The sequence below is a fragment of the Protopterus annectens genome, chromosome 13.part0 (assembly GCF_019279795.1).
Source record: "Protopterus annectens isolate FY-2018-M chromosome 13.part0, PAN1.0, whole genome shotgun sequence".
Lineage (NCBI taxonomy): Eukaryota > Metazoa > Chordata > Ceratodontiformes > Protopteridae > Protopterus > Protopterus annectens.
Window position 1 is genome coordinate 442,163,795 of NC_056747.1, and position 25,959 is coordinate 442,189,753.

A 25,959-nucleotide genomic window follows, 5' to 3' on the forward strand; every position below is an offset into this window, starting at 1 on the left:
AGAAAATAACTGATAATTAATTAATTCCATAAGTTGCTAACAATTTCAACAAGCAAAGAAATAGTTTAGTAGTTTGAGAAAGTCTAGCTGATTTGTGAATATCTGACTTTTGAGTGATAAGAAGTGACGAGTGAAGCCAGACTAGCATCACTGAACTGTTGCAATTGGCTAATACACATACAAACACTATGGCTGCTGGAATACCCATCCTCAAATTAAGAAAAGACAGTTCAAGACAGGTCATTTTTAAATTGCTATATTATACAAATTAGTAAATTCATTTTTTCATTCATTCATTCATTCATTCTCCAATATCCACTTTATCCAGTTCAGTGTTGTGGACAAGCTGGAGGCTATCTATCCTGGCACTCAGCAGACAAATTAATCTGGGATGGATTGCCAGTCTACTGCAGGTGAGACAAACACACACAATGTAGGATCAGCAGTTAACATATAGCAAGTTTCTGAGATGTATAAATAAACAGAGTACCTGGTAAAAACCAATGGACACAGGGACAGGCTGACTTCACAAAGAAAATACCCCATTCTGGAAATGTGCTGAGGACCAAGCACTGTAATGCAACAATGCTACACACTCAAACACTGTACATCCTGTTATGTACTTAAGTGGACAAAAAATGCAGTCATTCCCAAGCCCTCACTAGCATACTCTGCACTCCTGTTCACTTTAAATTACTTTTTCTTCTAATAAGGAATTTATGTAAAACAAAACAATCAGCTTGTTTGAAAATAACTTGTCAACCCTTAGCACTATATGTTGTACTGAATTTCTCAAAATGACTGTGCAATGGCCAGTGGTGGCTGGTGATTTCAAATCAAAGGGAGGGGGGCTGCAGGAGACAGCTGAATGGGAGGGGCTAATGGAAATGGTGTGGCCAACTAGAAAGGGGTGGAGCTATGCTCACAACCACAAAAAACGGGACTTTAATTAAATATGCTACCCTAGGTGTCAAATCGTCGTTATGAGAGTCCAATCAAGACAAAATGAAGTAGAGAAGAAAAAAATATTTCAATTAATTGGCTACATGACAGCTTACGTAACATCTAGATGGAAACAAAAAGGTTGTGAGGCATGAACAAATAAATTACTTGTTAAATGCATTACTGGAATGCTAGTCAAAATCAAGTATAAAAAACAAGCAGCACTCAACTCAAACCATTTCTCCTTGTACTGCAGTTCTAATTATAATTTAAATTCAGCTTTATAAAAGTAGCAAGTAACATGCTGTAAGTATCAATCTCTGTGATACCCCCACTTGTAAAAATGTTTCTTATCCAAAAAAGACCTGCTTCCTGACAACTATCTACTTGTTTCATAGGGAAAACATGATCAAAATAAAAAATGAAAGCAAACAAGAAACAAGCTCAAGATAAATTGCTTAAATGATTACTGCACAAGTTATGGACCACACATAATAGATTGGCATTCTGTTTATTTTATGGATAAAGCCTGCAAAGATTACTGCAAGTCTCCAACAAATGTAATCAGGTTCTGAAAATACTTTAATCCTGTCCTTTATTACAAATACTGTCATATACATTTCAATATCTAAGGCTTATACGGTATCTAGTTATGTAAATATTCTCTGCATGGCAACAACAAAAAGGCTTTCAATGTTGGTAATTATTTAACAGTATGCTTATTAAAGTGTACATGCATCTTACAGTTTCAGACAAGCTTACCTGATGGTCATTAAAGCATTGCTACTTAAACACAGAGTAACAGGCACTGCAACAACATGCATTTTCCAAATAATAATAAGCATAAATCAACAGTATAAAAATATGACAGAAAAGCAGAACATTTTGCAAAATCAAGGACATATGAAAAGCCACTGTAGTACTTGTGTCTACCTTGGATGGGGGATACTCTGCACTCTTCCACTGCATAACTGCTCCTTGTCTTTCTTGGACACATCCAGAGTCACTACATGGGGGAATGGGATACAAGTATGTCACAATTTGAAATGTCTCTGGCTGATGGTGATGGCCCAACACATTTGCCATACCTCTCAACCTCAGAGCAAGAAATCTGGCCAAAGCCATAAATAGAAGTTGGACAAAGGCCCAAAAATAAGGATACATTTTAAATACTGTTCTTATAAACTTGGAAAGATAACAGAATAGTAGGCCTTGCATTAGTATGAATTTTCTGAAGGGTATGAAATCTGAAACTCAGATGTCTGTCATTATTTTCTAACTTCAGTCTTTAATGATTTGCTACTAATTTGCCAGAAAACCACAATTTTATGAAAACGGAACAAAAATGTGATACAAAAATACACAATATAGCTGAGAACCTGTCAAAGAAGGGACACCTTTTTTAATATCAGTACTGTTAAGTTGAGCAGCTGACAAAATAAGAGAATCTACATGCATTTCTGAAATAAAAGGAATCTGTAACTCTGAACATTACAATTATTTATTAATTGTAAATTCTCCACATTTTCTTCCAAGATTGCCATTTTGCAGAGGGATTATTAGGGGGTAAGCAACATTTTAAGCCAAAATCAGGGACATTTGAGAGGTCTGGATATACCTACATTCTATAAAGCGATTTATTTGCATGTACCTCTCAACCTCTTAATGCAAGAAATCTGGACAAGGCCAAATATATTGGGGGAACATACAAACAGTACTAAAAATTGCTCTTGTATAAACTTAGTTGATAGAATAATAGGTCTTGCTTTAGCATGCATTTTTCTGAAGGGGATGGAGTCTGAAACTCAATGTCTGTCATTGTTTAGTGACTTCATTCCTAAATGATTTGCCAGAAAGCCACAAATGTTATTAGGAACAAACCAAAAATAAGAAGCTAAAATCTATTTATTCTGTGACTATCTGGACAGTTTAGAGGTATAGTTTGCCAGGGCTGTCTTTGGGTTTGCCACTCTTCCACCCTCACAAAGTCATGGTCAAATGGCCAACACCCTGCAGCCATTCCAATGTCCCATTACTTGACTATTTCGCCCCATTTACCATAAACACTATAATGTGCCTACTGCATTACGTCTACGATGATTTGGATTTCATTTAAAAGTTTTATTTTACATGTTACAGCACAAACACTAATAGACATCTGCTAAACAAAGCAATGCAGTCTCACAATGAAAATAGACTTAGCATTAAAACGTATATGCCCTTGAAACTCATTCATTGAAACAGCATTGAAACCCACATTCAAAAAAAATACATCTGGCCAGTGAAGATGAAGATTAACTTTGGGCTGTTTTCAAATCATAGGCCACTTGCACATGAAACATACATGTGTTCTTTGATACACCTTCCTGATTGTATTAAATTATATTCCTTGTATAATACAGTACAATTGTTAGAGGGTGTTTTAAATTTATTGTTTTGAACATTTTTCCAGTAAATAATTAAACAAAGTGCATGCACCAATAATGACAAAACTGCCCCATTCAGAACATTTCCATCACAAAAGTCTACTCAAACTTCTACAATCCACCAGTATCAGTAAATATGCACAATCTCTGCAGAAGTATGTCATCTAAATAATTGTACATTAAAGAGATCTGTAACTAATGAAGAGGTTGCTGCTAGCAAATAACTTTATATTTCATTGTTTCATCTACAAATAAAGTGCCTGTTTCCCTTGAAGAATAAATTGCCTATGTTACATTAAAAAATGATAAGCTAGTAATATTGCAATAGGGAATGGATGGAAAACTGATAACAGGTTCATAATTACTAGATATCTCTGCCAAAGAGAACATTCTCAAGACTGCAGCATCCACCCCTTTAAAAGTACAACACAGTAGAGTATCAGCAATGCATCTACATACCGTGGGAGTAGAACCCACAGTCTTCTGCATCAAAAGCAAGTATTCAATCTGTTATGCTATTAACACTGCAAGCAGACTCAGCATATGCAGCATTAAACTTCTCTTCCTCTGAAGCTCTCAGCTCCTTGTAAAATCCACTCACAACCCAACTGTATTTCTCATCTTTGTAGCACAAGAAATCTGGAAAAAGCCAAAATTTATTGAGGGGGACAAAAGCCCAAAAAACAGGGACACATTTTAAACATTGCTTGTATAATCTTGGAAAGTTGCTAGAATAAAATGTTGTGTTACCACCATGAATTTCACTGCCAAGTCTTGAACCCAGGACCCTGTGCACTACAGTTGGAGCAACATACCACTATGCCAAAACAGCTGTTTCTCGAAAGACAGGAAGACTGAAACTTAAATGGCTATCATTTAGTGAATTCAATTCTCACTGTAGCTCTCAACCTCTTGGCAGAAAACACCTGGATAAAGCCAATAATGGGAGAATACAACCCCCAAACATATTCAGTGAATTCAGTTCTCACCATAGCTCTCCATTTCTTAGAAGAAGACACATGGACAAGCCCAATAATGGGGAATACAGCCCCCAAACATATTCAGTGAATTCAGTTCTCACCATAGCTCTCAACCTCTTAGCACAAAACAGCTGGACAAAACCAATAATGGGGGAATACAGCCCTCCAAACATGTTCAATGAATTCAGTTCTCACCATAGCTCTCAACCTCTTAGCACAAAAAACCTGGACAAAGCCAATAATGGGAGAATACAGCCCCAAAAATAGGGACAGATTTCAAATATTGATCTTATAAACTTAGAAAATTGCTAGAATAAAAGGTTTTGTGTTACCATATACTTTCTGAAGAATATGAAGTCTGAAATTCAAATGCCCGTCATTACTTAGTGAATTCAAAATCCGGAAAACCACAGATTTTATGAGGAACAGGACAGAACAGAGCAAAAATATGAATAGTTTTCACAAAGGCTTTTGCTACCTGCACCCAAGATACTGGGTTTGAGCCTGAGGTACTCTCTCTAGCCACCAGGTATATTTAACTGGGACATTTTACACACACACACACACACACACACACACACACACACACACACACACACACACACACACACTTCAGAATTGCAGCTGCATTCCACAAAGTCCCATCTTCCTGCATTCGTTCTTAATACAAAGTCCCTTCTTCCCATGAGAGCAGCTATCCATACGTGGCTGTAGATGTTGCATTCCGATCCCCTTCCAGCCTATGCGGTTGTAACCACATAGACTTCTAGGCATCTGTATGCTGATGCCTTCTCTTCATAAACCGGACTGGTTAAACAGCAGTCCAGATTTCCACATGCATGCACAGAGTTCCAGGAACTCGCCGAACACACATGTGCAGAGTTCCGGGACTCGCAGCTAATTATTTTATTTCCTTTTTCTTTTATTTTACAGCTGGGGGGGCTGCAGTCCTGCAGTCCAATAGCACGAGCTGCCCCTGGCAATGACACAGGAAGAGGACTTTTCTATACAGGCTTCTTACAGTCCTATTTATTATGCTGATGCCATACATGGCAATGCTCAGTATTTTTGTTTTAAATTACAAAGTATTTTGCTCACTTCCCATCCATGCATACTTTCTGTAGTAAAGTAATCCTGACAGCAATTGTGAGAGGTGTCACTAGTACACTATTGACACAGTATGGCTGTGTGTTTAGGTCTCGAGCACTTAAGATGGAATTTATCTTGAGAATATTGCTTGGATGGCGTTCTGTTTAGTGAATCAAGTGCCACTTTGACTCTGTGCCAGTAGATATGGTTTTGAACTTTTGGAGCCAATGTGGGTGAGATAGTTGGAGGACATAGAATTATAATGTGTTATAAAAAGTAGGAGCTACACCAGAGATTAATTAATTTGTACATAAGCTTTACTTAGACATCCTGTTTTCATGATTTAGTGTTTGGTGGTGTTTAGAATGCAATCCAGTGTTATATATCCTTTCTTTAGGGTGCTTGATATCTTTATAACAAGATGGAGTGTGCAGTACAAAGCACGAATAAAACCCTAACAGATTTTAAAATATGTCTCAACCACTTGTCCATACCTCCTCCCTAAAGTCTCCATATACCTATCAAACCTATTTAATGATGCCCCCACCTTTACCCCAAATATAGACTGATTAACTCCATTTAACACAAATCCAAATAAAATTAAGTGGAAAAATACTCTCTGGAAAACAAGAATTAATAATACCCTAACATAGTAAAATCATTCACCTATCACAACCAATATAAAGACAATGTCCTTCCACACACTATTCTAACCCCACCCCCACCCCAGTACTCTAACTTTTGCCACCATAAATATTAGAAGCATAGAAAATAAAACCACTGAACTACATGCTTGTATTACCCAACACAAGCCTGAGGAAAGGTGGTGCTATACTTCCCAACAACTACCACATTTCCCCCGCAACAATCCAATACCAAAATTCAGTTCAGCAGAGCTTCTTGTTATTCTCCTGAAAATAAACAAATATGTATCACTGTCTTTTACATGGATATAATGTCTAACTCACCTACATTTAGCATGAACTTATATGGTCTTACACAACTAATTAATGGCCCCACACATTATAGCAAGACATCAAACTCCTTATTAGACTGGATCCTAATATCAAACCCTAGTAAATTCACTACCATGGGTCTAATGTCAGACTCACTCAGTGCCTGTCTCCCATTCTGTACAACCAGACATCTCACGCAGCCACATAAACAGTATGTTTATAAAACAACATATAACCTGTCAAAGTTTAACCAAGAAATATTCATTACTACCATGATCATCTATTAAATAGAACATCCTAAAATCCTCCAATTAGATGATGCTGTAAATGAATTCAATACATCTTTCCTAGATATCTTGACTAGCTTTGCACCTCTTAGAAGGAAGAGACTTAAAGTAAATAAATAATGAAATTTGGCTATACAAAAAGAGTAAAATGCTAAAACAGTTTAGAGAAAAAGAGTGGTAAGAATGACACAAATATAAAACACAATATCTTGAAAACTTCAGAATGCACCACAACTGTACTAAACAGCATATAAATAAAGACAAAAATATACTATAACAATATTCAGAACAATAGCAAACACAACCCTAAACAATTCTGGTTAGCCATTAAAGAAATCTTACATACCGGCCAACTATTCAACCTTAACCCTTTTCCTAATAACTCACCACTCAAAACTGCAATAGAATTTAACTGTTATTTCATAGATGGTATAGCGTCCCTAACCAAGGACTCTCCAGCATCTAAACCCAACCCTGTCCAACAGCCACAGATCTATGTCAGGTTATCAAAGTTCTGAAACTTCGAACTTCATATGGCTGAGATCATATGATCGAAGTTTTGGAACTTTGAACATTAAAAAAAATATGAAAAAACAAAAAATTCTATTTTTAATGTTTTTGCAGGGGTGCAACCCCCCCCCCCCCGCATCCCCATCTCGACCATATGACTTTTGAAGTTTTGAAACTTTGATAATCTGATAGGGATCCACAGCAACGTATCACCACATTCAGTTTCAAATTCAAATCTGTGCCCACATCTTATATTAAACTACTCTTAAACAAATTCAAACCACGCTCTACTTCAGCTGATGACCATCCAAGTGAGTATCTTAAAATAGCAGCCAATAGCTTTGTGTGTCCTGTCTCAATCCTTATAAATAGTCAGCTTGGGATTGGGAATATCATGTTCCCCCTCTCTCTGAACAAAATTGCACATTATCCCTCTGTACAAATAAACAAATTCAACAAGCATCGTAAACTTTAGACCTATAGCAATCTTATCCCCCCTCTCTCTAATCTCCAATATAATTGAAAAATGTATTCAAAAACAATTCCTAAACTGTCTCCTGCAGGAAGAGCTCCTAACCATTATACAACATGTCTTCCATCCCTCACACAGTACTAACACTGTACTTCTAACCTTTATAGATACTGTCTATAAAGATGGAGATAATAGCAAACTAGACTATTCCTTATTACTAGACTTGTTTAAAGTCTTCAACACTGTTGCACTAAACTTCTACTTCAAATGCCTTCACAAAGTCTAGCTGAGCCCACCCTTCTATGTTTCAAAGGCTACTTGTCCAATAGATATCAGTCAGTAAAATGGCACTTCACCCTCTCTCCATACTTCCAGGTCACTACTGGTGTAACACAAGGCTCTCTCCTTAGTCCATCTTTAGCATTCTCACCAGCACCCTTCACACATCTATACAACAGGCCCCCCTAACACAATGCACAGTTGAATGCACACTCATGCATATCAGACAACCTGGCATATCTCCAAAAATTGCTCAGGAAGCATGGCTTTGTAACTTGCAACTTGTGCTGAACCTAAAAAATAAAAAAAAACTTTTCCCCCTAAATCCCTCTCTAATGAAAAAAACTAAATGTAAAATCCTCTCTCTTAATAATGTAGCCATTGATATCACTTCCCATAGCAAAGTATTAGGAATGATAGTAAATGCCGAACTTAAATTTGACTTGCATACACAAAATTGCATAAAACAAATTATAGAGCCAAAACCTCTCTCACAAATGTAAGTAAAATGACACCTGCCACTACTTACCTCCTACTCTCACTACTTTATGGTACTCTCATCCTTGCTAACTTCCAGGTATCACAAAAAGCAAAACTTAAGCAATTCTAGGATCATAGGAAGTTAGTAGGCTGAGGCCCTTATAAGCCTAACCAAGAGTTTAGTCCATGTTTAGACAAGTCAGCACCCAAAGCCCCTGTTTAACAGGGACACAGGTGGAATCCCAGGGGTGTATTTTCTGTTTTCCATACAGTAATCCAGGTTGTGCTTAAAAGGGGATAATAAGGTACTCTGCTTGACATGGAGACCGAGACTATTCCATAGATGGGGAAGTCTTAGGGACACAAATCTGTCCCACCAACAAGTCCTATTGATGTCACAGTCAAGGCAGAGGTTGCTCGTGCAGGTTACTCAAGTGGACCTTGACTTGCGGATATGCAGCAGTCTCATCAAGGTGGGTCTGAGATTGCTTTGTATGCCAGACAGAGGTCACCTTGGAGGAGTCTGTATGAAACTGAGTAGATGGACAGGACTTTTAGCCTATCTGTGTAGGGCAGATGTTTGAGGCCCTGGATTCTCCTGGTGAGGAACCTCTGTGGTCTCTCCAGCTGTTGCATGTGTTTTGCAAGGTACATGCTGAAGGGGGCATTATACTCAATAATTGGCCTTGTACGGGAAGAACACAGGGATGTTATGACTTCCTTGTCCCTGGATGAGATACCCATACTTATGAGGTGGGCAATGTAGAAAGCTTTCCATACAACGAAAGCAACATGATGGTCATAAGTCAGGTTGCTATCAACCTGGTGCCCAAATCCCTCGTGACTGATTGTGTTTTTGGAAATTGTTATTAATGTGATAACATGTGGGGACGTCACTCTCCCCTAAGGGGATGATGATGGATTTTTTGGCATTCAGCTTGAGGCCATGTTTCTTGCACCAGTCATTTGTTTGGGTTAGACCCTCTTGGAGGAAATCTACATCACTTGGGGAATTCATGGCCGCACTCAGCATGCAGTCATCTGCAAACTTGGTCAGCCATAGCCCACTGGTTTTGGCCTGCACCTCAGAGAAGTATATCCTGAATAACAGAGGCCCAAGACTGATCCCTGGGGTAGGCCGCTCATTACAATTCTACTACTTGAGGTGGCTTCCTCTATTTTGATTAGGTGGGATCTATTAGTCAGTCAGTTTGCTACCCATCTGGTAACATATGGACTGATGCCTAGTTGACAGAGTTTATCTATTATGCCCAAGTGAGGAATAGTGTCGAAGGCTTTGGCCAGGTCAGGGTAGGCAGTGTGCACTGAATTCCCCTCATCCATAGCTTTCAAAGAAGTCGACCAGATTTAACAGACATGACCTCCCCTTGACAAAGCCAAACTATGTGGGGTCAAATGTTTGGAGGTTGCTAATGTCCCCATTAATGAGGTCCATAATAATCCATTTCATGACCTTGCAGATCAGGCTAGTTAGGCTGATGGGTCTATAATTTCCCAGATTGGTGGATGCTCCACCTTTGTGTAAAGGGATGGCAGTGGCTGTCCTCCACTCGGCTGGGACAAAGCCAGTAGTTAGGCTTTGGTTGAATAGGGTGCCTAATGGTCCTGCAAGTTTCTGCATGATTTCATGTAGGATGCAGCCTGGGATGTTATCAGGTCCCATGGAGGCTGTATTCTTTTACCTTTGAAAGGGCAGTGATGACCTGTTCCCTAGAGATAAGGGGTGAGGGGCAGGTAATGGGCATGTCCTGATTTACTGATGGGGGGACAGAGGGATGAAGTTTTCACTGAATCTTTCAGCCAGAAGGTTGGCTATATCTACAGCATTTGTGTATGTGGTGTCCTTGACCACCAGTTCTGAACAGATCTGGGTGCTACCATTTAGATTGTGGACATATGTGAAGAAGGCTTTATGATTGTCTCTAGTAGATGTGGCCAATTTGGACTCAAAATTGGCTTTAGAGGATTTTTATTAGTGCTCTTATTTGCTTGTTCAGTCTAAGGAGAGATTGTTTCCAATTGGGCACCTGCTCCTTCTTGGTCCTGGGCAGCAATTTTTCCTTTTGTTATACAGTTTATTTACTGCAGATGTCCACCACACAGGTTAACTCTTCCTTGCAGAGGATGATTTTTTCCTGTCAGGTATTCCTGATTCCATGCATCTATATAAATGCTTGTATAGTACTTTGGTGTAGATTTTGACTTTGGTGCCAGTTCCTACAGAGGGGGAGGGGGCTGAGAACCTGTTTATACCATCCTTCAGGAGGTCGTAATCTTATTTAGAGAAGTTTTTTGTTTGACCCTAGCTAGAGGGGGGCACGGAAGATGGTGACTTAGAGAGTGACCGCTTTATTGTTGGATCTTCCAGGGAGGATGGTACTGTAGGGGTGCTGCAGTGGTTACTCATGTTGGTTAATATCAAGTCCAAGATATTAACACCTCTTGTGGGGGTATCGGCTACCTGTTTCAAGGCATTTGCATTGATAAAATCAAGGAATCTCTGGGCATTTGTGTTCTGGCATGGGTAATTTTTCCAGTCTATGGTTCAGTAGTTATAGTCACCCAGGATCAGGATAAAGGGTTGAATCTTGATAGATTTGAGGAGGTCCAGATAGGTGGAGTGGGCATCTTGAATCACATTTGGGGGCCTGTAGCTAGCTATGATTTGAATAGGGGTCTTGTCAATGGTTAACTGCACCTGGAATGTCTCCTGAGCATAATACTGTTTGACTAGCCTGGAGGTGTGTATGTCTTTAATATATATTGAAACTCCACCTCCTTTGGCTTTACTGCCCACAGTTTGTGGTCTGAATGTATGATAGGATGAGTAAACCAGGTAAGGCTGGGGTGCTCTCCGCAGCTTCAAACCAGGTGTCTGTGACTGCACAAATGTCAGCATCTACCAGAGTTAAGAATCCTTGCAATGAGTGCAGTTTCATGTTTAGACACCTAGTGTTTAGCAGCATGACCTTTAATTTGTGTTTTGTTGAAATTTTTATGTTCATAACATCAACCTCATGACTTTTCCTAAAAAAGGCAATGACCTTTGCCAGATGTCTGAAACCCAAGTGAGACAAATGCAGGCCATCTCCAGCAAAGCATTGTGGTCTGTCAATCATATCTTCCCAGGCTGTCGGGTACTGGATCCCCCTGGAATGACACCAGAAACTAAGTCAATTGTTAAAGTCAATAATTTTCTGTTTGTATTGAGGCATGATTCTGGGTGATGGTAGAATGCTGCTTAAGGTTAGGGACATACTTGCCTGGGACACATATTCACTGAGCTCAGTCATGTTTCTCTTCATATAAACCAGAGAGGTACGTCCCAAGTCGTTCACACCAACATGGACTATGACAAAGTCAAAACAGTACCTGTTGTTGAGAGACTTGAATGCGTGTGTGATATGGCAGATTCTGGCACCTGACAAACAACTAACCGTGACTTTCTCCTTATGCAGCTTGGTGAGAGGCACATCTGTGTGTCTCACAATGGAGTGTCCTATGACTAATATGTTGGGTTTATGGTTAGTACTTAGTAGTTACGAGACACAGGTGTGTGGACTATCCATGGTATGTGGTATGGAGGGTAGTGGAGTTTGCATGTGTTTTTGCCTCTGAGGTCTCCTTTATTTGGGTTTGTTTTTGTTGAGGACCTCCACATATGTGGGTGTGGGTTGTATAGTTCTGGGTGGTGTTTGAGGTGTAGTGATTGTGCTGACAGCCTTCTCAGTGCCAGATATACTGACTTGTGAGGGAGAGAGCATAGTCTCTAGGTTCTTAATGTAATTGCATCTCTCACAAATTGTGTTCCTAGGTGGCAGTAGTAGATGGTTTTCTGTGTACATGATCCACAAAAAAACACACTGTGAAAGTCTGAAAAAGCAATTTTATACCACAAAGCTTTCGTTTAGCAAACCCTTCTTCAACGTGATACAAAATACTAAAAACACATGAATCATCAGATCATAAGTTTAAGTTTAGGGCTGTACAAGTGATTTATTCAAATAAAAGAGTTGGTGATATTAATAATAGGTTAGAAATAGCAGAATATGAATTATGTCTTAGTGCTAACTTATCAGGGCTTAATGCAGTTGCAAGCTTTAAGCCAGTATTAAAAAGGAAGCAAATATGATTGTAGTACCTTTTAAAGTTTTTGTATATGTCTTTAAATGTTTTAATTAATTAATTGGCTGTGTCTGTTTTTGAGTATTTAAGTAGATTCACTGTTCTTAGCATTTTGTATCACACTGAAGAAGGGTTTGCTACCCGAAAGCTTTGTGGAATGAATTTTTTTTCAGACTTTCACAGTGCGTTTTTTTCTGGATTTGCTTTGCTATTTGTTTAGTGGACTGTGTTTGCTTTGCTGTTTGTTTAGTGGACTGTGTTTACACGCTCCCTTTCTTTTTTTCTTATGTGTGTCTGTGTACATGATGCAGTTGCTACACTGTCTCAGGATGCCCATATCAACCAGGCTGGTAGGAGAAACTGTAGGAAATTGTCCATCCATATTTGTCAAGTGTTTAAACCAAAACTAAGAGGCTTAACAAAATTTAAACAGGCTAAAAACAAGCAGTAATAAATGCAACAGAAAAGATGTAATTGAACACTTCAGAGAACAAGTAGCAGAAAAAGCAAGATGAAGTAATAGAGTAGGAGGAGGAAACACAAATACTGTAAAAGCAGCTGAATAAAGTGTTTTTTTTTTTTTATAATAAAGTGTTTAAATTTGCAGCAGCAAATATCCATTTTAGATCTCACCACTGTACAGCACTAACAGCTTAAATTGGTCAGAACTACCCCACCAACTAACATATATGTACCTTCTTACCACCTATAAAATTATCCAGCATTCATCTACTTGTCCAACACTAAATACCGTTCCACACATTCATTCATTGGGATCCATTGACCAAAGCTTCCTCTTTGTCCACAAACCTATAAAAGCTGATGAGCATGGTCTGTACTCGTCATATTACTAAGGTCTTGAACTCCTTACCTATATGCATCCGGTCAATACATTCTCTTCAGTCCTTTACAAATATTCTGAAAGACTTTTTAGCTAAAATCTGGCTCTGTTCTGTCTCAACCCCAGGATAAACTATATCCCTAAATATGAACATGTACATATTCATACCTTATACCTCCTTACCCCCTTCTTCATTCACTTCTTGACTTCAGTCAGTTTTCTCCCCCCTGACTCTCAGTCTAAATATACCATAACCATCTTTTTTTTCTATTACCTCATATCGCAATTCCTATTTTGCATTACACTAACTCATCTTTAATGGCTCTCAACTGGCTAAAATTTCTCTAAATATTAAATCATTGTCACATAAGTTGTATCTATTTTAACCAATTTTGGCACGTCATGTCTAATTTGGTATAATTATTTAAACTGGAGATGTTTTGTATTATTCTCAAGACTGTAAAATTATTGTTCTTAAAATGTTTTTGTAAAACTTTCCAGCTTTTCCCCCCCAGGCCTCCACTGGAAATGGGTACCTATTTAGTTGGATTTTCCTGATAATCAAACACCAATCAATAAATAAATAAATAAATAAATAAATAAAATATTTTTTAATTAATATATTAAACAATAGATACGTTTTGTCTCTGACACACACACACACAACCCAACTCCTCTCTTGAGTGTGTGTGTGTGTGTGTGTGTGTGTGTGTGTGTGTGTGTGTGTGTGTGTGTATGTATAAATATATATATTTATTTGTGTTTATCTTTCATTTCTCTCTCTTCTGCATGCATATACAGAGAGAGAGAGAGAGAGACATAACTTTCCATCAAAATGACAATCAATAATCTATGTATGTGCACACGTGCACATACACACACACACACACACACACACACACACACACACACACACACACACACACACACACATCCTGCATTTTGTGTGATTGCCTTTCAAAAAACTTACATGCATCAATGATATATTCCATCAGAAGATAAGAATATTAATAAAGGAAATGGAAGGTTCAATCCTTTCACTCACTTTGCTAGTGAACTGTGTTGATAGTGGTTTTGCTAAGAATGGGTTACAACAGGGTAAGAGAATATGTCCTTTTTTCCACTGTTGTGCAATTTCAGTCTTAGTATATTTATAGCTGTTTGGTTGTGAAGGTACAAGGAGGCTTACTTGTGATCGTGTTTTGTTTTATTTATTTACTTGCATTTGTTTACTGGAACATTCTGACTGGGTAAGAAACCTGTTGTCAGCAGGGGCTCATGGTGAAAATGCAGCAGTAGGAGCTATTGTGTTACAAATTTGTTAACATGAACAAGTAAGTAAGGAATAGTTGTTGTTGTGTCTTTTGGCTTTTTGGTTAGGGGTCGCCACAGCGGAACTCCGGTCCGCTAAAGATTGGTAGTTAATTTTTACGTGTCGAGTTACCAGCCCTGACGCACAACCTTCAACGAAGGTACGCCCATTCACGCATGTAAGGAACAGTAATATGATGAATATGATAAAATGCATATCAAGTTTAAGCATATCAGAAGGGTAAAATCCTACTTATTAACAAATAACCTTTGTACTTTAAGTATAAATGTACCTTTCAGGAAGAAGACAATGTTAAAATTACAGAAGAAAGTGAGAAGTGTATCAGATGCAGAAACAGTTTAAAAGTGTAGGCTAAAATGAGCAGACTTGCAGCAAAGATAGAGTGAAATAAGAGAAGCAGCAAGCTAGATCTGGGTGAGGGTGTCAAAGTTATGTGATACATGATATGAATATAGAAGGAATCTTAGTTTTACAGCTTGGTGTAAGATAAAGGGTTTTACAGAAAATGAAGGCAATATAATCACAGGTTACAGAAAGGAAAATGTAGGCACTGGAGAGACAGGTTACAAAAAGCAAAATTAGGCAATGCAGAGCAGGTGACAGAAAGGAAAATGTAGGCAATTTAGACAGAGACAGGTTACAGAAAGGAAAATTTAGGCACTGGAGAGACAGGTTACAAAAAGCAAAATGTAGGCAATGCAGAGCAGGTGACAGAAAGGAAAATGTAGGCAATTTAGACAGAGACAGGTTACAGAAAGGAAAATGTAGGCACTGGAGAGACAGGTTACAAAAAGCAAAATGTAGGCAATGCAGAGACAGGTTACAGAAAGGAAAATGTAGGCAATTTAGACAGAGACAGGTTACAGAAAGGAAAATGTAGGCAATTTAGACAGAGACAGGTTACAGAAAGGAAAATGTAGGCACTGGAGTTACAGGTTACAAAAAGCAAAATGTAGGCAATGCAGAAACAGGTTACAGAAAGGAAAATGTAGGCAATTTAGACAGAGACAGGTTACAGAAAGCAAAACGTAGGCAATGCAGAGACAGGTTACAGAAAGGAAAATGTAGGCAACATGGGTAGACAGGTTACAGAATAGAAAATGTAGGCAATTTAGACAGAGACAGGTTACAAAAAGCAAAACGTAGGCAATGCAGAGACAGGTTACAGAAAGGAAAATGTAGGCAATTTAGACAGAGACAGGTTACAGAAAGGAAAATGTAGGCAATTTAGACAGAGACATGTTACAGAAAGGAAAATGTAGGCAATTTAGACAGACAGGTTACAGAAAGGAAAATGTAGGCACTGGAGAGACAGGTTGCAAAAAGCAAAACGTAAGCAATGCAGAGACAGGTTAAAGAAATGAAAATGTAGGCAACATGGGTAGACAGATTACAGAATAGAAAATGTAGGTATTGCAGAGACAGGTTACATATAGGAAAATGTAGGCAGTGGAGAGACAGGTTACAGAAAGGAAAATGTAGGCAGTGGAGAGAGATTACAGAAAGGAAAATGTAGGCAGTGAAGAGACAGGTTACAGAAAGGTAAAATAGGTAGTGGATAGAGACAGGTCATAGAAAAGGAAAGGCAGTGATACAGAGAACAGGCAGTACTGGAGGGGATAAAAAGAGGATGAGCAGCTTGGCAGGTGAAAGGAGGATCAGTAGTTGTATAACACTATACAGCAGATAAAATTATTATAAAGAACAATATGTGAATGTGGAGTGATTGTAAAGACAGGAAGATATGAAAGTTAGCCAGGAGATTCAGAGCAATGACATGACAGTGACTCTTTAAGGTAGGATTTAACACTCTAAAATAACATAACATCAGTGATTCAGTATGTATCCCTGTTTCTCTCTCTCACACACACACTCCTAATATTATACAGAAATAAGATGCACACTCTGTGGATTGAAACACATAAAATGAGAACCTGATACAGAGTCATCCAGTTGTTCAACAACATAGCTTTCAAAAGCCATATTAATGAACAAAAATAGTTGAATTTTAAATAATCAGCTAGATTAATGATAAAAATAGCAACTGATTAACTCATTTTAATTACTGAGGCTAAATGATAGACTTACTACAGAAATCAGTTATGGCAAGCGGAGTCCTTTCCCACCCTCCAGCTCTCTCTCTCTCTCTCTATATAATATATATATATGTATGTATATCGTGACCACAGAGGTGCTTATAGTAAAGTAAAGGAGTGTTTGTGGGGTGTACTTTTTTTACCCACCACTTGAATTTTTTGTTTCTCAAGCTGCTGGTAATACTGATATTGAATGTGTGATGTAAAGTACATACAAACAGATGGTGTGCTGCAAGCCTGATAATTGTTAATGTTCCCAAAGTACATCTATCCTTGGATCCCGGGAACTACCGCCCCATCAGTCTGACGAGCCTGATCTGCAAGGCCATGGAATGTATTATCATGGAACTTATAAACAAAGACATTGGCAACCTTCAAACACTGAACCCCATGCAGTTTGAGTTTGTGAAGGGCCGATCTTGTCTCCTGAACCTGATTGACTTCTTCAAATCAGTCTCCAGAGCCATGGACAAGGATAAGGTGATCCACACAGCCTATCTGTACATTCGCCAAGGCCTTCAACACCATCCCCCACTCTGGAATCATAGATAAACTTAATAAGCTGGGCATTAATCCCTACGTCACTCTATGGGTTGCCAACTGGCTTACTGACAAAACCCGCACTGTAAAAGTAGCCGACTCCAAATCCAGCTCCTGACAAGTGGAGTACCTCAGGGTTCAGTCCTGGGACTGCTCTTGCTTGGCATCTACTTCTCTAAAGTACAGGCCAACACTAAGGGACTCTGGCTAACAAAGTTTGCAGATGACTGCAAACTGGGAGCCATTATTGAATCCCCAAATTATGTGGATATTCTACAAAAGGGCCTTACAGAAACAGATGCTTGGTGCCAGAGCCATGGGCTCAAGCTCAATGCCAAGAAATGTATAGTTATCCCCTTTGGGAAAAAACATGTACCAGTGAATTACCACATAGGTGGCAGTACACTAAACACCGAAAGTGTGATAAAAGACTTGTGGACAGTTGTCTCACCTTCAATAATCACTTCGCCACAACAGTCAGGAAATCCTTCTATGTGGCACACCTCATCACTAAGAACTTTTCATCCAGAAAAAAGGAGGTCATTGTCCCACTGTGCTCATCCCTCATTAGACCCATTATAGAATACAACGCCCTGTTTGGTATGTACCTCTCAAGACATCTGCAACAACTGGAAAGGCCGCAGAAATACCTCACTAAAAGAATCACAGGCCTAAAGCAGATGCCCTATGCTGACCATCTAAAAAAATTCCACCTATACTCTGTCACATATCATCTACTCAGAGGCGATCTCTGCTTAACATACATGGCCATGTCAAACCCGGAGCTTTGAAAACTAATTAAATGGACATGCTACACTTAAAGAAATCCCAATCTCTCAGAGAGACATGCTCCAGGGAACTAAACCTTGTCATCACAATGAACAAAACATGCTGGAGGGATAGGTTCCTGACCCAGAGACTCCCCAGACTCTGGAATAGACATTTCAAGCAGAGCGCCTCTTTGGCCCCCTTCAAAAGGAACCATGATAATTGGATGGGAGATAGGAAATTCACCCCACGGATCACGTCAGTCGCCCTGCTAGACAGGGGTCCAGGGAAGTAAATACTGCAGGAAGGAATAGCCAGGAAATTGTTATTGCTAGGCTTGTATAGGTCCTAGGGCCGATAGCCTAGTAGCAACCTATGAACCTATAGTAGAGTTGCTATTTGCAGTGATAATGTTCCCAAAGTTAGAGTTTCTTTGGGAAAATGAGAAATGTCATTTACTTACAATATTTGTAAAATGTTGTAAGGTAGTTCTTTGAAAGCAACGTCATGGCAGCAAAGTCAGAGCCATGAGTTATGTATATACTTTTTTTCTGTCATTTCAGTGTCCATAAAGTTGCTTTAGTAGATGATGCTTTTGAAGAAGTGACCTTCAACAAAACTTAACATGGCATAATATTTACACTTACAGGCTTTTTTCACTGGAATTCCTCTACAGACATCAATGGCCTACATATTTCATGGTTTAAAAAGGTTCTGTTTACCATTCTGAACATGCTAGTTCCATCTTGCCAATATCGAATCCGGTACTTCAGTGGAAAGTATGTGAGCTCTGGCCAAGAACTAGGGGGTTTCCACTGAACAAACAGCTTCCTCCTCTGCATTTCGATCTGTGACACAGTGACTTCCTCGGGAGGATCTGGTTTTACTAACACATGAAAAAGATAATAAGATGATTAGTCTTCAGTCATAAACATGCACATATGATTTGAAAAGCATCTTCTGACTTTTGCCATATAAATTACCCCAGACTCAAGTCACTAAGTGCCATTTTAAGGTGTTACATCAGACTTTGTATCCTATAATGAGACCAGGCTGAGGAGTGGATCCTGTGGGACTCTTCTTACTTATACATTGAGCAAAAGCAACCAACACAAAAACTATAGTATTGGGGGGTTCAACAGAGTGAATTGCACTATATATATATATATATATATATATATATATATATATATATATATATATCTCATGTGTTTGTGTGAGTAAGTGTGTGTGTACGTGTGTGTATGTATGTATGTATATGTATAGGTTCATTGCATTTTGTTGAATATTCCTTTTGCCAACTAAACTAAGTTTTTGTTGGCACAATTGGTTGAGTAGTTGGATAATCGAGGACAGCATTTGTCTAAGTGGTGAATACTGAATGTAAGGTAATTCAGATAGGGTAGTGATGCCAAAGAGTTTGCTTGTAACAAAAGTTTATGAATTTGGTTTGGGGGTGTCTGTGTGTGTGTATACGCAGGAGAGTATTTGTGGGTTAGGCTTGGAGTAAGGGCTATGTAAGGGGTCAGGTATGTCTGAAGTGTGTATGTCTCTGTGGCCTTTTGTTGTGTTTAGTGGCACTGTTAAGGAAACAATTTTTAGTACCCCAATGTGTAGGGTTGGGGTCAGAGACAGGAGTAGGGTAAGGTTAGGGCTTTGCACATGAGTAAGGTGGTACTAGACAATGCTGTTGTGAATAAACTGGTTCTCATTTTATTTTTTGATTTATATTGTCCAGTCACATTTGGGAAAAAACTGAGTGGTGTGTGTGTCTTTGCTTGTTTTGTATCTATCTATCTGTCTGTGGGAGAGTCTGTTGGATGATAGAAAAATCTTGTTTCATGATATGTGGCTGCCCTGTTTATCCATTTTTTTGGGTTAGTGTAGTGTTTTCCATCGACTTCAGTGGGCTACACTGATTGCTCAAATTTCTAACGAATAGGATTCTATGTAGTTTGTAAAGGTTGTTACGAATGTAGTATCTTGTGCATGCCCTTCTAGTCTTTGAAAACTAATTAAAATGAAACATTATAAACTGTAAAACCAACAAATCTTTAGCATAACCCTTATTATGTCATTGAAATACTTAAAAATGTGATAATATTAAATAAGTACTTCAGAACTATTAGAAAAAATGCTAGTTCTGCGGTACATTTTAAACTTTTTTATAACATGAACTACTTTTGTGTATTTTAGTATTCTTTTAAGAGTTTTATTAGAATTTACTAATGTTAAATTATGTTTTTGTTTATTTTTAGTTAGTTCAGGCAGATAAAATAATGTCTTTTTTGCCAATAATGCTGATTTACTGATTGACTTGAATGCTGATTTCTGACTGACTTGATATAATTTTTTATTTTATTTTGATTCTTCTATTCTAGCATGTTTTCATTCTAGTATGAGCAAAATTCATTTATTGGGCATGAATTTATGTGGGTAGAGATTTTTTAGGGGTTATGTTTGTGTATCTTGTCTGTGCAGTGTTTGAAGTTTCCATTTTTGTTACTCTGAATTAAAAGAGACATTTGGTCTGCGTGTTTTAGTTATGTTTTTAGTTATTTTTTAGCTAATTAGAATCAGACTTCTTTTGCTGTGAATGCTCATTTTCGATTGATTTGTAGACTGTGATTTTTATTTTATTTTATTGTGATTCTTTTGCTCTAACTTTTTTCATGTTAATATGGACAAAAATCATGGCTGGGGCATGGATTTATGTGGGAGGTGGTATTTTGGGAGGATTATGTTTGTGCATTTTGTGTGGGCAGCATGTGAATGGTCCATGTTATTCCTTATATTTATGTTTTTTTTTAAGTAAATGTAGATTTGGATTTGGAGGTGGTTTTGTGTGAGCTAATGTGCTTGGGATTTATGTATGTGTTGTGTTTTGTGTTTGCAGTGTGTGAATTTTTACTTTTGCTTTTAATGAGAGCTATAAACTTGGTAAGCTTCCGGAAATTTCAATGGCTTTGATGAACACATCAGGGATATTGATAAACTTCTGAAGATATGCCAAGAAAGTAGGTAAACCTTTGATGACATGGAAAATATGCATTTTATCACACCCCTTATCTGTAGCCTTCCATTTGGATATAACCCCCTTAAGTCCCTAACAGCCACTAGTTACATATATTAACCTACATGCTAGTACACACATGAGTTGAGAGCATATACTTCAAATACCTGAATCACTGCTACCGCACTGGGAACAACTCACTTTTGACTGGCTGGTCTCAATCACAGCAACGTTCAGTTGCTTACAGTTATGACTGTCTGGGACAACCACAACTGCACTCATCCTTATAACTACTCAGCCACTTTACTGTAACTTTGTGTGGTGCAGTGGTGCAACAGTTAAAATTGTCAATTCACTTCAAGAGGTTTTGATGTTTCGAACTGAGTTTTAAAATGTCTGATGAAGTTTATGTTTGTACCATAAACGAAAAGCGCTTCACTACTAATTTGTGTGTGCCTCTTCATTCTGCTCTTTGGAATTATCAGTTTGTGGTTTCTCGTTTCCAGTTCGTTTACTTGTGTGTTTTACTCCACTGTAGCAGTTATGGAAGAACTTGGTACACCGTTTGATGTTACTCCTGCTATTTTACAAGAAAATTCTACGATTAATGAACTAATACCTCCTAACGTCTCATCATCTCCTAACGTGCCATTTGGGTTGCCTAACCACAACCCTAATCCTAATTTCAACCTCGAGTGTGTTTTACAACGGATGGACCAGTTCCTGAGTCGGCTTGACTTGTTAGAACGCCGGTTTGACATTGGCAACATTCCACTTCCGCCTTTGGGGCGTGAGGACGAGAACAACGCCAGTACTGTTGAAAGTGTATCTACTAACGGTCCAGTTATTAACGGCCCACTTCCTCGCTTGTCCGGAGGTCAGAGGACGACTTCTAATTCCGACCCTCTTAACAGTATACCATGCGGTCAAAGAACTAATCTTACAGCACCGGTTCCGGGTATTGCTCCCAGTCAAGGTTTGCCAAATACTGTAACACTCTTGTCTAACCCGTACGGACAAGCTCAAGGAACTACTTCGCTTGTTGCTGTTTCGGGTCACCAGTCAAACATGAATATTGCCAACAGTAGTACCAACTTGGTCGGATTACCAGGGGACGGTGTGGTTTCTAACACTGGGGCTGTTTTTATTAACACAGCTTCTGCAGGTAACTGCTTTGACTTTAATACATGGCTTAAGAATAATGCATTTTTTGGCTCTGACAATAACTTGCAAAGGTCTTTTAATCAAGATTTACCTGTTTGCGACATTTCAAGTAAATTGAAAGAAATGGATAAACTGTTGGTTAAATTAAAAAAGTACCAACTGGAAGTTGCGTACTTTACTGAATGTATCAACAGTAAAATAGTACCTAAAGGCCTAAGACGCTGGCAGTACCCTACTGGTTTAATAGCTAATTCTGAATTCCATCTGGACATTGTTTCCCTATTTGACCGGCAGGGTCTTGAATTACTTAATTTAATGCGCAAACATTATCTTTTGTTTATAGATGAGTTGTCAGCACAGGTTTGTGAACTTGATAAAGAAATTAATCTGGACAATGACTTTGTGAGGTACCGGTTTGAATATAACCGTACCTTTACTAGTATTGATACCTATCTGGATAAATTGAAGGCAAATAAACTGAAGAAACTTAACAGGGACATTAAAGCCTACAAAGAAGGCTTAGCTTATCCTAAGCCTTCCCCAGCCCAAACATGGCAATATGTGGCACAACCAGTAAATTCTGGGCAAGGGAACAATAACAACGCTCTTCCTGATTGTGACCAGTATGGTACTGGTTCGTTTAACAACAGATCTACACAAGAGCCTGTAACACAGCAAGCTCCTCATAATAAAGACCCAGTTCAACAATCTCAACAACAGGGTCATTATAATTTAAGATCAAATAATTCTAATTTTTTAGGGGCACGTCAAAAACAACCAGCAGCTTCTACGAACCAGAGGAAGAGACACAAGTAATGGTTAAGGATGTTCCTTGCCATATTTACAGTTCTAACAACTCTTTGGACAATAGTATTTCAGATGGACTATTAGAATGTTGTAATTCATCTAACATAGTAATATCCAACGACTACCTTCCTACTGACGTGGTTATTTCTGACAATACTTTCACTGGGTCTTCCAGTGAAGGTTCACCTTCCATTGTATACAACAGTAGTGGTGATTTTACAGTATATAACTTTTCGGAAGTGGAAGTTTCTCCTGACTTGGTAAATCTACTGTCTAAGGGTCAGACTTATGTTCCACCACGTAGAATGAATTTAGTTAACACCATTATAGATTTAAAATTGTATACCAGGAAACTTAACTTAAACTTGTTAATGGGAGAAGTTTGTGGTAACACAGCGGATGATTTCAGAATTCCTAGTACTTTCAATCCACCTTTAAACCCCACTATCAAAACTTTCGAACAGTTCTGTGAGCTAGATATTCGTAATTTAGATATGTATAAAAATAATGGGTTTTACAACACTAACAAAGACTCACTGGTAGAAAAGGACTGTTTGAATTTTATTAAAATGAATGAAATTAGAATATGTAAACCTGACAAAGGGGGTGGCGCTGTTATATTTGACAACGCAGATTATTCATCTAGAATGAATAATGTGTTAAATTCCCCTTCTTACACCATGAGTTCTATTTCAGAACTTAATAGTGCATATAGGTTAATCAGGAATGTTATAGAAAATCTATACTTAGAAGGTAGAATCACCCAAGCTGTGTACAACTTTATGTCCATTTCTCATCCAAGAGTTCCTTGCCTTTTTGGGATTCCTAAAATACACAAAAATGTGGCTAATCCACCAATGCGCCCTTTAGTGGATAGTAGAGGTTCCTTATCTTATGCGTGTGCCAAGGTTGTAGATTTTATTCTACAAAAATATCTGGCCAGTATTAAACAAATTTGCAAGGACTCTTGGACTTTTTTGAGTAACATTAATGAGATAGAGTACAATCCAGGTTACAATTTCTTGACAATAGATGTCAAGGATCTATATACGTGCATCCCTCACAATATAGCAACTGAGTGGTGCAACGAGGTCCTTAAACTGCAAGGTTGTCCTCATGATGAATGTTTATTGGTTGAGGAACTTTTAAGCACCATTCTTGCAAACAACTTTTTTATGTTTGAAGGGGAACTTTTTTTGCAAAAAATAGGTATTGCCATGGGGTCCCCGTGTGGGGCCAGCGTGGCGAACATGGTCATGGCCTATTGGGAACATCTTTATGTTTTGCAAAATTGTGTTTTCAAAGAGAATATTGTATTTTATACACACTTCCTTGACAACATTTTTATTTTACTAAAAGGTGATGCCGTAACTGGTAACAGCTTGGTTGACTACTTAAACTCATCTACTCATTTTCTAAAATTCACACATACATTTGATTGTAAGTCTATAGCGTATCTGGATATTTTATTATCTAAGGATGACTCTATTGGTATGTATACAGCTAAAATCCACAGGAAAAGTACCTATTGTAATTCTATGCTTCATTATTCTAGCTGTCATCCACGTCACCAAAAACACGCCATCATTAAAGGGCAGTTGGTACGTGCGGCCCGGATGATTACAGTTGATAGTGAATTTACAAATGAATGTGAATATATGAAAAATATGTTTTTAGCACGTGGGTATCCTGAATTCCTGGTCAATGAAATCATTGATGAAGTGTCGTTGAAACGTCAGTCCTTATTTTACACCCCTCTTTTAAAAAGTAATGTGACCACACTTAACACTTCAAGTCAATCATCTGACTCACCACTTAATTCAACACTTACTGGCACACAAGTACAACTAGACTCTGAACTACCCTTGTCTTTTATAACTACTTACAGTTTAGACAGTGCCAGGTGTCTCAAGATTTTGTTGAAAAATTGGGTACTCTTCAGAAGTGACCAACATGTTCTAAGTAGTGTAGGTTGTGCTCCGACAGTAATATACAGGAGGGGTAGGAACCTTAAAGACTACTGTGAATCTAAGAATACAATAGTGAAAACTCCTGGCATGTATAAATGCCAATCTTGTAACTATTGTTCATTTATGTTAGAATCTAACAGGTTTAGTGTGAATGAGTTACACTTCACACTAAAACGGAGGAACAATTGTAACTCCAGTTTTGTTGTCTACCTCGCAGTATGCCAGTTTTGTCCTGCATTTTATGTAGGCAAAACTGAGAGGAAACTTCGCAGTCGCGTATATGAACACCTATACGCAATTAGGAAAGGCAACATGGTAAACGCATTGGCTAAACATGTGGCTCAATGCCCTAATCATAGATTTAAGTTTTTAGTCATAGACCAGGTCCAAAGAGATGTTAGGGGTGGCCCTGTTGCCTTGAAACTTGAAGAGTTGGAATTAGGCTGGCAAATTAGACTTAATGCGTATAGCTTGCCAGGTCTAAATGTAGGTTGTGTTATCAGCAGTATTTTAAAATGATTTTTTGTCTAACCATTTATATGCTTTTTTTCACACATTTTAAGTATATTACATACATATTTTTCTTCTGGATTTATGTAAACAAGATAGGAGTGGTTTTCAAAAATTTACATTAAGCTTGTATTATGATATACTTAGTGTAAAAGGAGGTGTTGTTCATTTTACTATTTTAAATTATGTTTTATTGTTTTTTTCTACTGCTTCAATACTGACTTGATACTGTTTCTTTAAATTAGGAGTTGTAATTGAATGTAATTTGATTGGGTGGATATGTGTATTTAAATGTTTCGAACTGAGTTTTAAAATGTCTGATGAAGTTTATGTTTGTACCATAAACGAAA

General features: G+C 38.1%; 1 protein-coding gene across 1 annotated transcript in view; it reads right to left on the minus strand.

Moving 5' to 3' along the window:
• EBI3 (Epstein-Barr virus induced 3) overlaps positions 1-25,959 on the minus strand; it is a 310,262-nt gene that overhangs the window by 69,306 nt on the left and 214,997 nt on the right. Inside the window, exon 6 of the mRNA XM_044054087.1 lies at positions 18,868-19,031. Coding sequence (XP_043910022.1) covers positions 18,868-19,031 — 164 coding nt within the window. The remainder of the gene's footprint in view (positions 1-18,867; positions 19,032-25,959) is intronic.